The sequence below is a fragment of the Sciurus carolinensis genome, chromosome 7, assembly GCF_902686445.1.
Source record: "Sciurus carolinensis chromosome 7, mSciCar1.2, whole genome shotgun sequence".
NCBI lineage: Eukaryota > Metazoa > Chordata > Mammalia > Rodentia > Sciuridae > Sciurus > Sciurus carolinensis.
The window spans coordinates 17,739,285-17,756,838 of NC_062219.1; the positions used below are offsets into that span (position 1 = coordinate 17,739,285).

Below are 17,554 nucleotides of genomic sequence, written 5' to 3' on the forward strand. Positions count from 1 at the left end.
ACTCAGTAGGTACTCAATAAATGTTTGCTCAATGAATGAATAAAAGAATGCTTGAGATGACATTCTTTCATCTACTCTCTGGGTCAAGAAGTGGTTTACATCCTTTTAGGAACTATTATGCAATGCTACTAGCATAATACCTGCAACAGTACAGGGAACCTGGACTGCCAGAGGGGAGGTGGTGTGGTAAGAAAAGGAAGAGAAAGATGGGCAAAGAATAAAAGAGAGTAGAAGGCAAAGGGATATTTTCATAGAAATTATTATGTTGAATTATAATTAAGATATTAATTTCCAAATGAGTGCCATTTTCTGATGACTGATTGTTATTCTAAGAGCTTTGACATAAGAGGTAACTGTGGTGACAAAATTCAAATGGACTTTAAACAGGTGATGGGCAGCCTACGATCTCAATGGGCTGGCTTAGGACCCAGCTCACAGGATCAGGCTTACTGGATGCTCAGTCTGGAATCTCTCCATGAGCCACGAGAGGGCCTGGTATCTTTCCAACCCACCCTATAAGTATGGCTTGGCACGAGAGCATATGATTTAATGAGAAATAGACATGACGAATCAATAAGAACCAATGATGGAAATCCTCTCTTATCCTCAAACTCCCCGAGGTGGCTCCCAGAAGCAAAATAAGAAACTGCTACTGCAAACTGAAATGCCAATTCCTAACCCCAATCAGATTGCACCTATACTTGACATAATAAGTTAACAGGGGGAAAGTGGTATGTAGATCTTATTTGATAGTCATGTATCAGGTTGGATATATGAAAGTGACATTTTTATAGGTCAGAAGCTGTCTATCTGTACAATTTCATGGGGCTTAACCTCATGATAAAAAGAAGACTGAATTAAATCCAAAAGTTATATGAGGTTAAAACTTTTATAATAGACATCTCCAGATTATGTAGTACCTGCACATGTTGTTGGTATTTATTTTTATTCACGTGGCCCTTGATATGTTGAGGAGGGTCTGCAGGTACCACCTTCAAAACCCTGTAACTGCACAAACTGGTGAAAACAGAGACATAGGCAGTTAGTTTGCAAAGAGTCAAGCTTCTGGTTATTTCTGCACCTCTGGTGAGAGTGTCCTCCAACATAGCAGGTGTATAAGCCACACCTACATACTTAAAGAAATCACCCTCAACACTGAGACCCCAGATGATTTCAGTACAATTCACCCCTCCCGAAGTCCACCTATGACCAAACATGCTTGCTAAATCACGTGAAGCCATCCCTAGATCCACTCACATCAAAGTGAGTTGTCTTCTGAAACAAAAAACTGCTTACGCACTTCGTAAAAGTGTAACTACGTAATCAAGCACTTTTGTTGAAAGATTTGTTCTGACCATGCTATCTACTGATACGTAAACTTAATGGCATGTACAAAAATAGCTCTTTTAGGAGAACTCAAAAATTTCAAGACAGCTACTGGGAAGGGCAGAAGATGTTTATACAGAGTAATGGGAGCTAACATTCACTGGGGATTTGCACTCTGGGCCATTAATCCTTGTGATACCCTGAAGGAATGGTAGGATGGACCTGTCTTCTAGGTAAGGAGACTGTAGCACAAAGATGAGTGACCTGCCACAGAAGCAGAGCTAGCAGGTGGGAGGGAGGGTGGGCTCTGGGCCCAGGTCTGACTCACGTCTGAGCTTAACAGGCCCCTCTCCTGCCCACGTTGGGCAAATGCCTGATTTCCAGAGGTTGGTTAGAGGCAAGTGCCTCCTTCTCATCTCACTGTGTTTCAACATGGTGATCTTAAGGGACTCATCAAATACATGCCTCAAACTTTGGCCCCTGTCCCAGGGAGAAGGCTGGGAATGGGAGTGGGCAGCAGGGAATAAATGACAGGAAGTCACCAAGCAACAGCTCTCAGTCAGCTTAGATCCTGTTGGAACACATTTCTTATTTCTCAAAAGACCTCACTGTGTATATTTTTCCAATGGATTGATTTTGCCTCTTAATCTTACCCTAAACTGGACACCTAGGGAATCACTAACTTTTATCCTTTTAATAAGAATTTTAATATGTCCCCATTTTACTATCATTTTAGTTTCAAAACTTACCATTTTATGAAAATACTGGTAATATTTCTTTTTGTATATTCCCACCCAAACATATAAAGTGGAAATTCACAGAAATTACTCTTAAAAATCGGAATAACCATCTGCAGACTTTAAGTCTGCATTAAAAGACCAGAATCAATAAAAGTTATTTTTAACATAGTTACACCTAGAAATATTTAGAAAAGGATTATTTATTCTGGCACAACATAACTCAAAAGTGGTATGAAGAATTGCTGAGCTGGGAATGCAGTTCAGTGGTCAAGTACTTGCCTAGAATGGGTCAGTCCCAGGTTCTATCTCCAGCCCTGCAGAGCATGACTGATATCTGTTCTAAGAACTCAGAGCATAAATGTCCTTTGGCAACTATCGCTAGGCCTCTTTTCTACTTTCTCAAGTGAAATGAGTAAATTCAACTTTTTAATTTTTTTTCACTAGGTTGCTCACTAAGTTGCTGAGGCTGGCTTCAAACCTGTGATCCTCCTGCCTCAGCCTCCCAAGATGTTGGAATTCCAGGCATGCACTACCTTGCCCAGTTGAGTAAACTCACCTTTTGTGTGAGAAATAAAATACTAAAGCACATGTCCAACCATCCCATGGTTAAGTCTAGCACCATTAAAGCTTCAATAAGTAGAATGATTTTCTATCCATAAATTAGAAAACAACAACAACAAAAAAACTTGTCATTTAGAACTCTTTTAGGTTGAAACCATCACACTCAGATCTATGAAAGCATTCCCTAGAAAAGAAACACAAAGGAAAAAGTAAACACCAAGCAAAGGAAACAACTTATTTGGAAACGTAAGTTGTTTCTACACTTGGAATCTATCCTCTCTTAAATTTCCTTACCAGAAAACACAATGATGTAGGAAGACAGTGGAATCAAGGCCCACCATTTTTGTAGCAAAATGGTTCCTATATCGCCAACTTCATGACCATGGCATACATACATTTTCACATAATTTATGTATCGAACAAATCACACCATCCACATCATGAAAATATGGAAATAATACTTTTTTACTTGTCAGGAATATTTATAGGTGGGAGATTTTGTAAATTCATCATGTGCTGGCATAAAAAAGTCTTCCTTCAGGTTATATAGGATGACCTCAGTGACACTGGTGTTTATATTTTCTTTGAACACCTTTAAATAATAAAAATAAGACTGGCTGGGCATGGTGGCACACACCTGTAATCCCAGCTACTTGGAAAGTTGAGGCAGGAGGATCACAAGGACAGTCTGGGCAACTTGGTGAGATCATGTCTCAAAATAAAAATGAAAGAGAACTAGGAATGCAGTTCAGTGGTAGAGCACTCTGGGTCCAATCCCCAGTACCATTTGATTGATTGATTGATAGATAGATAGATAGATAGATAGACAGATAGATACAGATAGATGATAGATGATAGAGAGACAATCAAAAAAACTTCCAATAATTTTTAACTTACACACATTTTCTAAAAATTCCTCTAGTTTTAAAAAATATATTCAAAATAAACACATCAAGAATATCCCATTTAAAAAAAAATCAGGTTCAACCCAGAATAGCAGACTCCAAAAACGGCATCACGGATATACACATTGAAGGTTCTACCCTCTGCTTCTCAAAGGAGTCAAAACTCAAGCTCCTTAGGGCCCCCCGGAAGCACATGCACTAGTCTCCCACCACAGTCCATAAAAGCGACTGCATCGCTAGCCTTTCCTTCCACCATAATAGAAGCTAAGCCTTTCTCTGCAAGAACCACAAAAAATGAACTGCGAGGGATGACCCGGTTTCTGCACATACTAGAATTGCTAATTGTCTTTCAGAAAGTTCTAGTTCAGACTAAAGCTGTGGGAACCTCTCCTTCCAAAACATCATATCTGAGTCATCTGGCTTATTGAAGACAATGCCTGTTATTGATGCAGGTGAGGAGGAGGAGGAGAAGAGAGGAAGACACCAATCACTAAGTAAACCTTGCTGCTGAAGAGGGGCAAGTTCAGGGGTTCCAATTTTAGAAAGTGCCCAAAACCTTTAACAGATGCCAACAGAAACATCCTAGAACGGGAGATATTTTAGTGGAGACCTTCAAAGTCCTCAATCAAGGAGACACTTGAAATGGCATTTTGTAAAAAAAGCAAAACAAGTGGCCACGTAGCTTTCTGTCTGTCTGCTACGTCAAACTTTGGACACAGTTCAACCACGTGGCTCTCCGGCACCTCAAACCAGGTTAGTGGCAGTATGTGTATCTGGCAGGAAAGACTGAAAAGATGTACGTGGATGGAAGGCTTTAGTCTAGCACCACAGTTCACTTTATAACCTGAGCCGCAGAGGTATTTCCCACTTCTTTAAATCTCCCCAAATGCAAAAGTGTCCGCTTCTGAAACGATGACAGGCTTTACAAAATAACTCACTTCACAAACACACGTCACAACAGCAGCTTCACACTGCCAAAGAACTCCAGCTCCAGAAACACAATGACCACTTTGGGGGGAACATGCTTTATATGAAGTGAAGCAAATGAACAAGAACCAAATACGTGTTGGCAACAGACTGTTAAGCGCTCTTGTAGTTTTGCTGTCATTGCTGTTGTTTTATTTTTTATACATTACACATTTTAAAAATAATTTAAAATAACGTCACTATCAAGTGCATGCAGTTTGGCAGTTTGGCACATTTTGGAATGACTTCAGTGCAAACATTTTCAATGATATTCAAGCACCAGGTACAAATCACCAACTCTTACCTACCAGCTTTGCAAAAGCATAAAACAAATGATTTAGTAAGATTTATATCTTGAGTAAAAAGCTACACAACCTAGTGAGGCAGAAAGCATGATTTCTTTAAATGTTTTCTTAACAAGAAGGTAAACTGAACCTCCAGGCACCAAGCTGATAGATAGCAGAGAGCAACAGCTCTTATAACCTTTCCCCTGGCAGAAAACAAATGAACATAAAATTACTAAAATAAATTAAAAGGAAAACATTAAACATTCAATGTTTAACAAGGAATAAAGTTAAGGTCTCCACCAAAACCCCTCTTTAAAATGCTAACACTCCCAACAGAAGTTTATTATTAATGAGAAACAGCGCAGAACAGATTCTCTTTTGGCAAAGAGAAAGCTATTTTTCACTTCCCCTGGTAACTATCTTTAGTACTTAACACTCTTAGAAAGGAGGAATGTGCGTATGGATTTATTGTGAGGCAACACGCAATTATCTAATGTCAGTTGTGGGGGTGGGGAAGCCTATGAAATCAGTGCAAATGAAGTCCTAAGGCATGTCAGACATCAATATAGGCATTGAGGTCTGGTGACAAAGGCCTTATGATCCCCGAAGCTTTCATGGCCTGGGCATTCCCAACCAGAGCCAGTGGGCTATTTACATCTCAGTATAGAAAAGAATCGATAGAAAGCTGAAAATTGCCTAATTCATGGTGGCCGAAGGAGGACACAGTGGGAATTATCTGAAATTAACTGCTCTGCTATGGAGGCAAATCCAGAATAGTGAGAAAGAAGGTTCTGGATGGGAGCATTTCAAGCTGACTCACCATAAAAATACAGGAAAGGCTACAGTAAGACAGGAGCAGCAAGCATCAGACACGTTAGGTTTGCGATGAAGTTCAAGCAAACTTCAGTGACGGTGGAAGTTGACTATAGTTTTGAAAGGCAAGACTCAATGGAGGAAGTCAAGGAGCCAAGTGCACAGGGTAAATAATGCTTCAGAAAACTCTCTCCATTAACAGCCACACTCTCATCAGCCACACTCTCAGCTCCAAGAAAGGACACACTTTTTTCTTTTTCCTTTTTTGGTACCAGGGATCGAACCCAGGGGTACTTACCCACTGAGCCACATCCTCGGCCCTTTTCACAGTGTGATTTAGAGACAGGCTTTCACTATGTTGCTTAGGGCCTCACTAAGTTGCAGAGGCTGACTTTGAATTTGCAATCTTCCTGCCTCAGCCTGCCAAGCCACTGGGATTACAGGCGTGCACCTGTGTACCCCTGGGCCCGGCAGAAAAGGTCACTCTTGTGGAAGTTTGTACACTAATGGAGGGAGCATAGGATTAGGTCTGGTCTTTCATCCAATGACAACAGGCTGAGTTTATTTTCAAGCCATATAGAGAGTCAGTTTGGCAAGAAGTTAATAGTGGAAATGTGGACGTGGCACGTCAAACTTCTGTGCACGTGTGGGGGTGATCTGGGGCTCTGCACTAAAGGGCAAGCTTTGTGAGGGCGGGGCTGCCTCTTTCTCCTCCACTTTTGTACCTGAACTCTAGCACTATGCCTGCTACATGGCAAGGGTTCCATAAATGTCTCCCAAATGAACAAATGCAGAAATGCTCCAGAGAATAAAATGCCCAACCCTTAAGAAGAACCAATTTCATTCTGTGAATTTATAGCTAAGTGATGGCTATGATTAACCCCCTGAAAGGGATCCAACAAACCAGAATGTAATAATTCTTCCTTAGCCTCTTGTACAAAATGCTTACAGCATTCAACATACATTTACTTTTTCCTAAAGAGACAAGAATCTCTCCTTGCAGGCTAAGTGTATGAGGTTTTAACACAGTTCTATGTGCAGACAAAGTCTTCTAACTTCCCTGACTCAGATGCTGTTAAATCAGGAGAGTACACAGTGGGTCTCATACTAAAGAGCCACTCTGGACAAATGGGTCTGTTTTCTTGCCTGAGTTGGGTTTGAATCACACCGGTCCTGAGTTACTGTATTTATTCTTCAGGATTCTTTAGGTTCACAATTTAAATTATGTTAGTCTTTAGAACTTGGGATAAAAGACCAAAAAGGCACAATGTAAACCATGGACATGGTTCTTTTGATTACCTCATAGTTCCAGGACACAGGGCTGGCTGGCCTATGACACATTTATTATTATAAATGGTAACGTCTCAATCTCTTTCACACAGAAGCAAACCGGGCAGGGCTTTCGATCTCATAATCCTTGGGGCACCCTGGTCCTTGTTTCAGGAAATTAGGAATAAGAAGGTACTAAGAGGGTTCCTTTCACTTCTGATAAACCACCATTTGTTGCTTAGATGCAAAGAAAGGTAAAGATTCAATCTGCAGTCGCAAAACATAAAACCTGCTCTTAAAGCAGCCAGGAAGCACAAATGCTCAAATATAACTGTGTTTATTAAACATTTCAACATGAGCTGGACACTGGACTAGGTGCTCACTGGAGAGACAAAGAACACAGCATGCCTGTCTTGCTCGCAGAGCTTGTGATTTCCAAGAAGCCAGGAAATGTACAATGATTTCTGATACGCTAGGATAACCGTTTAGGGTTGACATATAAATCTACCTTAACAAAAGCACAGAATAGGAAGCAATAAATACACTTGAGGAGGCTAAGGAAAGTCAGAGTTGGAACTGAGAGTCAGGTTTTACCTTGAAGGATGCACAGGGTCCCACCAGGAAAAATTTGGAAGATATATTTTAGGTAGCAGAAAATGCATGTGGTAAAGCACAGAGGTATGAAAGCATTAAGTTTGTCCAGTAATGTATGCAGGGTCCAGTGTGGTTGGAGGAAAGGGGACAGGGTGTAGGGTGAAGGATGAGATCGGAGAAAAGGATCAAAGCCAGATCACACAGGGCTTTGACTGGGCCAAGAAGTTTGGAATTTATTTATAGAAACGGGAAACTTTTAGGCTTTCTTGAAACACATGATTGTGAGAAAAGAGGTATGTTTTAGGGCGTGGACAAGAGACTGGGACACAGAGGAAGAGTTGCTTCCAGATTTTAAGGAAGATAAAAACTAACAAGCTAAACAAAACATCTGTAGAAAATATGGGAAAGGATAACCCCCTCCATTCTTTATCCACACAGTTTGGTCATGGCACCATGAAATGTCTACTTGAAATTCTGGAGTTTCAATTCCTATAATCCCTGTGAAACCCCTACTTTAAAAAGGACTATGTTGGTCACATTAAAAACAGCACAGATAACAAAATTCATCAAAACCGAAAAGGAAGAAGTCAGATTATGTCTTTTTGCAAATGACATACTCTTATGTGTAGAAAATCCTCACACACATACACACACACACACACACACACATGCACGCACACGCACACACGCACACGGCATTTAAAAGAAGAAAAACATATATACCCTCAGGACCAAACTTAACCAAAGAATTATACACTGAAAACTGCAAACATAGCTGACATAAATTTAAAAAGACCTAAATAAATGGAAAGATAGATTCATGGGTTAAAGAACTTCATATTTTTCAGATGACAATACATTTTTTTCCTGTAGATTCAATGCAGTTTTTATCAAAACATCAAGGGCACATTTTTTAGAAATAGAAAAATCCATCCTAAAATTCATATGGACTCTCAAGGGACCCCAACTAGCTAAAACAATCTTTAAAAAGAAAAAATAAAATTAGAGCTCTCATGCTTCCCAATTTTAAAACAATATAAAACTGTGATAATCAAAATAGTATGGTACTAGCAAAGTATAGATATCTAGACCAATGGAACAAAACAGCCCAGAAATAAACTCTCACATAGACAGTCAACTAATTTTCAGTAAGGGTAAAGACCATTCACTGGGGAAAGGATGACCTTTCCAACAAGTGGTTCTGAAAAAACTGGATATCCACAAGCAAAAGAACAAAGCTGGACCCATATATTACATCATATGCAAACATTAAAAATGGGTGAAAGATCAATGTAAGAGCTAAAAGCTATGAAACAATTAGAAGCTGAGTACTGTGCTGCATGCCTGCAATTCCAGCAATTTGGGAGGTTGAAATAGGAGAATTACAAGTTCAAGGCAAGCCTCATGAATTCTGCAAGACCCTGTCTCAAAATAAAAAAATTTAAAAGGCTGGGAATGTAGCTCAATGGTAAAGCATCCTAGGGTTAAATCCCCAGTACCAAAAAAAAAAAAAAAAGCCAAAAACTCAAGATGACACCTTCTTCACAATGATTTTGGCAATGATTTCTAGGGTATGACAGCAAAACACAGGCAACAGAAGAAAAAATGACATTGGATTTCAAAATTTAAACTTTGGTACATCAAAGTAAAAATGCAACTCACAGAATAGGAGAAAATATTGATAAATCATACATAGAATAAGGGATTCATATCTAGGATACACAAAGAACTATAACCCAACAACAATAACAACACAATTTGAGAATAGGCGAAGGACTTGAACAGACATTTATCCAAACATATACAAATGGCCAGTGAGTACATGAAAAAAATGTTTAACATCCTTATTCATTAGGGAAATGCAAATAAAAACACAAATGGGATAACATTTTATAACCATTAGGAGGACTATTATCAAAACAAGGGAAAAGATTTTTAACGTTAGTGAGGAATGGTAAGAAAATTTGGAAACTTTGTGCATTGCTGGCAGGAATGTAAGACGGTGCAGCTACTACAGAAAATGTATAATGGTTCCTCGAAAAAATAAGAAATTAAACATAACCAGGTGTAGTGGCATACACCTCTAAACCCAGCTCCTCAGGAGGCTGAGTTTGAGGCAACCTGGGCAATGGAGTGAGAGCCTATCTCAAAATAAAAAATGAAAAGGGATGGGAATGTACCTCAGTGGTTGAGCACCCTGAGTTCAATCCCTGGTGTCACAAAAAGGAAAGAAAAAATTAAACATAGAATTGCCATGTAACCTAGAAATTTTTACCAGAGCCATGACCCAGAAGAACTGGAAGCAGGGACTCAATGAGATACTTGGACACTAATGTTCACAGCAGCACTGTTTACAACAGCTAGAAGGTGGAAGCAACCCAAGTGTCCACTGATGGACGAATGGATAAACAAAATGGTATACACATACAGTGGAACATTATACATCCATAAAAAGGCATAAAATTGGACATATGCTTCAATGTAGATGAACCTTGAAAAAATTATTGTGGTTTGAAGTAACCATACACCTGAGGACAAATGTATGATCCCACTTTTATCAGGTGCCTTAAATAGTAAACTTCACAGAGACAGAAAGTACAGTGGTGTTGCCAGAGGCTGGGGGAGGGGAGAATGAGGAGCCATTATTTAATGGGTGCAGAATTTCTGTTGGAATGATGAACAACCAGACATGGATTGTGGTGCTGGTTGCCTAGCATTGTGAGTGTCCTTAATGAAGCTGAACTGAGCATTTAGAGGTGATTAAAATGGTAACAATTTTTTTGTTGTGTATCCTTTACCACAAACAAGCCAAAACCCCAGCATAAGAGCATGCGTCTGTCTATACATGAGTCTCTGTTAGCAAGAAAAGAAGAGAGGCCTTATTTTCAGGCCCAGGGGAGAGCTGGGAGTTAAAGAAAGCAACACTGAGGCGGAAATGGTTCAGGTCACCCCTGAGCGGCAGGGGAGGTCGAGACACCCCGGGCCAGCAAACTCACATTGCAGGTGGAGGAGCCATCGAGAGCCGGGTAGGAGCCGTCTGGCCAGTCCGCGGGGTCCAAGGCCGCCGACTGCCGGTGCTGGGCCTCGTATTCCTTGAGCTGCAGCAAAAAGAAGTGGAAGGTTGAAATGGACATCATGGCGGAACGCAGGCCACCACGGGGCTGCAGGGTCAGTTTGGGGGCCTTCTTCATGCCACTGTTGGTGACCAAGTGCCAACCCAAGACGAGTCTCCCAGAACCAGAGGAAGAGGAATACCCTGCCCTGCGGGTTTTCATCTAAGTCAGACAGACAGGCACAATGGGCCCTTTGTCTCCCGCCTTCCACAGAGAGCCTTGATTTCCCCTCCAGCATCCAAAGGCATCTTTCCTCAGTGCAATTATAAGTTTGAAAACGGAAACCATTTGCAGTGGGGCCTCTGCAACACCTCCAGCATGTGGAAGTCAAAAGCAGGAGACACGGGGGAGATTACAGACGTCTCAGCGACACAGGCAGGAGGCTGAGGCGGACCTAAAACACATTTCTCGTTCTTGAGAACTTCAACCGATGAGTTCAATGTCACTACCTAACAAGTGAATGGGGTTCACTGGGGACCCTTGAGGATAGGGAGGAAAATGACAACTGGAATATCTTCAGATATTTAAAGCTTCTGTTTAGAAACGAAGTCTCTGGTTTTTGATAAACAGAAAGGCAAGTGAAATGCCTTAGAAAAGGGAGAAAATTTGACTTAGCAAAATTAGATGAAGGACCTTTGAGAATGGCGTGTGAGAAGTTCTAGGTGTGCTTTCATAAAACAGAACTGAGCTCCGCTACTTAGTACAATTAAGTTGTCACTGCATTAAGATTCTATCATAAAGTCATTGTTAGACATGAATTTAAGACATTGATCAAATTACGCTCCATGAACCAAGCAAATGAGCAACAGAAGTAGCCTGATCCGAAGCCCAGGTGATAGTGACAAGGCACGTCTGAACCACTGGAACTGAGGGACGCAGCAAAGCCATCACACTGACCCTCATCCCTCAAGGAGAAAGCAACTTTTCCAAATGTTATTTTCCCTCAGAAATTCTCTCCTGCACATCTGTGTGGAAGGACATAGGTGGGATTGATTATTGGGCAAAAGGTTGGACCCACACACCAAATGCCAGCTGGGAGCCCGTGCAATTCCTTAACCTGTCTGTTTCAATTCTTCCACCCAGAGAATGGGGAAAATGATCAATCTATCTCACAGACTTGAACCAGAATTCAGTAAAATATGCAGCAAAGCTCTTGACCTCCTCTACCCAGGCAATGGAGCTATTTGTATAGTACTATTATCATTACCCTGTAGTTTCAGATTTTTAAGACCCTCTACGTTCACATCAACACCATATATTCAAACTTTTTGTTATTCAGGACACTAATCATTTTAGTCTTTCTCACACATTAGGGACATTTACATTGTTCTAATCTTTACAGTATACTTATGCTACATACTAGAATGTTCTTCCCATGTGGATATGTGTTTTTGAGATGCTATGTTCTTCTCCCTGCATACTCGGGAAGAGCTGCCAATTGGCAAATGGGATCATTATGGGATTATCAGATTTTCTTTCCATTTTCACACTACACCTTAGCCTCAACTTACCTGGAATAGCTAAATAAACTTCATCTGTAAAAAAAAGATACAGATTCCTAACTGGTAATCCTCAATAAATTTAGTTTGTTTTTTTTAAATCTAATTACTTTATTTTCACTTTTACACAGATGTGGTCTTGAGGAACCAAAAAACTTATCATGCTTATCGGATGGATAAATGCATGATATTTAGAACTTAGATCACATTGCATGAGTAGTCTTTAATATCAGGATTTATATTTTTAAGGAAATACAAAGATCACCTAACACTCCCACTCTCCTTTACACCAATTTCCAGTTAAATTTTCAAGGAACATATTTTTCTAAAACCCAACTCCATCGTTGCTGAGTATCATCATGCCAAAACAATTCACAGTATTCTTTTTTACCCAAGACTTTAAATACAAGTTTATTCCCTATTCTCTTGCTTCACAGCACCCCCACCCCACTACCACACACACACTGAGCCAGGTAAATGAATAACCTATAACTTCCCAGAATCTCACTGGGCTTTCTTCACCTAGCAGAGCCATTATAAGATCTGAAAACCCTGAACTTACTTGCCAAGAACCATGTATGTCCTTGAGATTAGTACCTGGACACCATGTTATTTAAAACCTGCTGATTATCTTGAGCTGCCTAAACTTTTTCTTTTTTTTTTTAACTAATGAGCTTGACTTCTTTAAAACACATATAGTAAATATTCATCACAAAACTATTAGAAAATGTTGAAAATGTCACTAGATTGGATGGAAGTATACAGTTAATAAAATGTAAAAATCATAAATTAAGTTTGCTATCTTTATAAATTAGGCAGTGAAAAAGAGTACAATGCGTGTAGTTGAGTGAGCTTCATTCTCTTCAGATACTTTTGTAGCTTACGATATTGTTTCACACATTAGTACCTTGTAGTCTTTTTCACTTTGATCTTCATTTGTATTGGGTAACTGGGTTTCCAGGGGTGTGAATCATGGCTGTATAATTTACAGTGGGAAAATCACCCATCCATGAGATCAAATTCATACAAATGAAGCCTGATGGACCCAACTTTCTCAATTTGAACACAGGCAAAAAAAACCCTGTGACATCCAGCTCCAATGGTGCATAGGCAAACTCCTCTGCTGATGGATGTTTTGTCATTATCAATCAGGGTTCATATCCAGAAGTTCTACCCATGAGTCTTTGCGACTTTGATTGATAGTGGAAGGCCCAGGCCACCTGACATCCTGGAGCAATGATACACCCTGATACTGCCTGAGGAGTTTAGGTATTTTCATCATGGTTGTTATAAGAGGTTTATCTTAGCATTTCTTTTATACAGTGATGGAGTAAATTTAGATTCTCAAGCTGGCCACAAGCTGAAGGAAGCAGAACCTTTGTGCTGACTGTTTTCTGTTCCTGATCACATTCACTTAAAGTGTTTTGTCTCTGGCTAAAATGAATCCCATCGAGGTTCCAGTAATGGAGATGCATGCTGCCCTGAGAAGAGCAATCAAAACAGCGTCCCTCCCACTTCATCATCTGTCAAAGGGTGCCCAGCCCTGTATGGTGAAGCTACTAAAGTGTGAAGAATGCAACTCTTTCTTTCTCCTGACTGCTTTTCTGGGTTGCCTTACAGATGATATTCTTGAAGTCTTGATGAGCAAGGAGGCTGCATTTGAAACTAGGCAAAGCTGCCCACCCAGCAGCAGCCAGGCGGCATGACAGAAAGCGACAAGCAAGCCTGCACCCAGGATCACTTTCCCATTCAGTTCACTTCTGATGTAAACAAAGCTAGCTGCTAAAACTACAAGCTCATAAAGCTTTAAGCCTTTTTTTTTCCATTTCTTCCCCAAGTTTAAAAGCATTCTTTGGTTTCTTTTTCAATTATTGAAATATGCTATATAAGTTGGACAAGGTTAGGTCACTTTTTAACAGTTTTCTCTTGCTCCAAGAAAACTGGATTAGGTATACCACATGCAACCTTCTCAAACACAGGTGCAGTGAGATGACTGTGGATGTCTTTGGTTTTACTATTAAGCAGGTGCAGAGCATCACTCCTCAGAAGAAAGGTAAACACTGTTATCTGTGAACCTAGATGCAGGTCCACTCTTCTCATATCTGTTTTCTAGAGATTCAGTTGGATTTTTCCCAAATTCTATGGCATCACCAAGGAATGGAACTGGAGGGAAAATGTATGGGGGGCTTTTTGTTTCAGCCAACAGCTGTGCCAGAAGGTCAAGTCCATAGAAAGGAGACAGATCAGGCTGAGCATGAAGGTGCAGGAGGTCGGCACGGTGGATGTTGATCCCTGTCACCTGCTCCATCACCTGTCCCAGCAAAACCTGCTCATCTGCAGTAAACCCAGCCAACACCATCCCTGCCATTGCCACTGCGTTAATCTGCTGGTGACTCTGAAGGCCAAGGTCACTACCACTTTTCCAAATCCAGAGATGGAGAGAAGTCAGCAGATGGGTATCCCAAGGTAGCACTCTCTCTCTGGTCTCCTACTAGACCCAGCCCGCCCTCCACTCACAGAGGGCTTTTCCTTGCAGCATTGTTTCAGCAACAAATTTTCTTTTTTAAATTTAAAGCTACTGAGGCTTAGAGTCAGGTATTCTAAACTAAACCCAGTATGCTTATTGAGGTTTCAGACCTTTAAGTTTCCATTTAATGGTGGCTTTGGTTTGAATGTCCCTTGCCAAAAAAAAAATTCATGTTGAAATTTGGTTGCCCCTGTGGCAGTGTTAAGAGGTGGGCATTGGAATTTGGGAGATAACAGGCCATGAAAGCTCTGCCCTCGTGGGTAGGATTATTAACGGGTTTATTAACGGGTGAGGTTATTAGCCTCCTTCCCTTCTTGGCCCTTCCACCTTCTGCTGTGTGAGCACCCAGTCTTCCTCTCCTCCAGAGGACACTGCATGCAAGGTGCCCGCCCCCAACACAAACCTACCAGCACCTTGACCTGGACTTCCCAGCCTCCAGAACTGGGAGCCAGTAGGTTCACATTCTTTTCACATTACCAGTCTAGGGCGTTCTACTACAGCAGCACAGAACGGACTAACACAAAGCCAGAATTACAACTTATTCAATGGTTTCACAGTAACTCGAAGGCTTTCCTTAGTTTCTAATCCTGTCTATGACTAGTCAGTACAATAAGAAACCAACCATTCAACAATCAGTCTGTTCATTGGTCAACAACAATTAGCCTAAAGGCTAATTGGCTTCTAATTTAACTCAGGGTCAGGGGAAAGACACAATAAACTGCAGCTAATATTCCCTTAGATATGAATGTAAGCAAAATTTTAAGGCATACCTGAACCACAACTTTGGCCTCTTAGAACTGATGTTTATAATACATTTAATTTTCATTTAAAAATTGATTCTTAATCATTGATTACATTCTTATCAATTTTTTCCAATGGAATTCAGAGAGTCATTCACTCACTGAAGTGGTCCACAGATGAACAATACCTGCCTTTCATTTGTTCCCGTATTCCCATATAGATGTGTTACATCATAAGGTGGAATGCTCGCATCGAGTGCGTAGAATCAAATCAGTACTTCATCTGACAATGCAGGTGAGTGATGGCCATTGAAATATCGGCAAAATTCTAGTCTAGGGTTGACGGTGTGGCTTAGTGTAGAGTGCTTGCCTAGCACATGCAAGGCCCGGGGTCCAATCCCAAGCACTGTCCCCCCACCAAATTACTTTCGATATTAGCTTCTGGACCCTGTAGTGCCCCCAAACATTTTAAGTGTAAGGAGGCAGCACGCGTAGCTGTGGGCCCAACACCTGCTCTCTTACCCTGGCGAGGGCCTCTTCGATGGTGATCATCTTTTCTTTGACCATCATCATCAGCTGAATCCGCTCCTCGTCACTCATTGTTATCTCACTGGCGACATAACCAACGTCTTCTCCTGGAGATAGAAGACAAAGGGCGTCAGGAGCGAAAATGAGAGAAGAAACAGGGCGCATCATCTGGAACAAGGGCAGGCTGCTGCTGAGGGGCACCATCTGCACCTTCCGCTACTGCTGGAGCGACCGAACAGAAACGCGTTGCTTTTCAGGATGCCAGTGAGCATGGCTCCTTGGGAAAAGGGTCCCGAGTACACGTGGAGGCTATCATAGGTGGGAATCTTTCAAAACGACCAGCACTTTTGTAACAGAGCGTCTAGTTTTGGAAGAAAGCTGACAGGGAGCTCCTTGTGACAGGTGGGGCAGAGATCTAATTTAAACAACTGGATCTGACCCGAGCTCCAGGGCTCCTCTGGCCAAGAGCTCTCAGATTCCTTCCATTTGGAATACAAATAAGAAGAACGTATATTTGGGAGAAACGGGTGAGAACCCTCTGCCATGGTAGATAAAGGTAAGGCCACAGAGCCAAACCCTGCAGTTTGCTCCAGTCCTACATTCCTGCTGAGCCATGTGACTGCAGGTCCTCACAGGACAAGTTCAGATAATAAATATGATATGAAGCACGCTAAGCTAAGTGGAGGAAAGGTACTAGGGGCATTTATATCTGGAGGTATTATCTTCATAATAATTGTCCAAACTACAAGGAAAGGTCAGCTTCTGACTCAAGACCACTGAAGACCAATCCCCATTAGGATCCTTGGAAAGCCTCTTTCCTGCAAAGCAAGCAGACTGCATCACCACTAATATATATGAGGCAGGATGGCCAGCTGTGCCCTTGGTCATTATGTGGGAAAGGACATCAGTGACAGTAGGTACCCACAGACTGGGTGGAAGCCGACATCCAGCCCCTCACCTTTCTCCTTTGCCTTATCTTCTTCACATACTTCTGATGTCATCAGGATCTCAGCCCTGGCTTGGTTCACCCTCAGTGTGCAGGGACAGAACAAGAGAGTCTAGCTGCAGACTCCTAGGAACCCATGACAGGCAGGGCCTATCTTGGAATTTATGTTCCCTGTCTCATTTCTATTTTGTAATCAATCAATCAATCCAGAAGTGCCCCTCAAGTTTCCATTGCCACGGGTACAAAGAGTGACAGCGTGTGCCAGGTGAGGAGAGATGCCTGTTGGGTTAGTGCATTTCGCTGTCCCCACTGCCTCTGAGCACAGCTGTGTTGGGGTGTTGGCTGGGTTTTTAACAAAGCCTGGGAGCTGGTAAGATGCTGGCTTCCCCCTTCCTCCACTCTCTCCCTCTTCACCTTTCTTTTTCCATAGCTTTCTTTCTAAATAAGACTTTATTCAAATACAAGATTCATTTGGAATCACAAATGATCCTGGGTGTGCACCCAAGGGAAAAACTGGGGGTGTCTCAGAGGAACTCCTCTAAGTAGGACATCATAGCAAAGTAATGGCACTTGAGTGCTGCCCAGGAAGCCAGGTGTGTGGTAGGGATATCTGATGTCCAGGTCCCCTGTTCCCGTTTCTGTGCAGGAGTAACTGATGGAGCATTCTGAACAGGGTAGGATATTTGATTTTGTAAAGAAAGACATGTAGTGTCATTGGTGAGGAATAAAAAAATGTTTGC

The 17,554-nt window shown here is 41.4% G+C and overlaps 1 protein-coding gene and 1 pseudogene across 2 annotated transcripts in view; both read right to left on the minus strand.

The window, feature by feature from the left end:
- The window catches only part of Sash1 (SAM and SH3 domain containing 1), a 168,972-nt gene that overhangs the window by 46,456 nt on the left and 104,962 nt on the right, over nt 1-17,554 (minus strand). For both annotated transcript variants that reach the window (XM_047557584.1, XM_047557585.1), the window contains 2 exons: nt 15,863-15,975; nt 10,458-10,559 (listed from right to left, as the gene is read on the minus strand). In XM_047557584.1, the coding sequence (XP_047413540.1) occupies nt 10,458-10,559; nt 15,863-15,975 (215 nt within the window). The remainder of the gene's footprint in view (nt 1-10,457; nt 10,560-15,862; nt 15,976-17,554) is intronic.
- Nucleotides 13,372-14,441, minus strand: LOC124988409 (lanosterol 14-alpha demethylase-like; annotated as a pseudogene).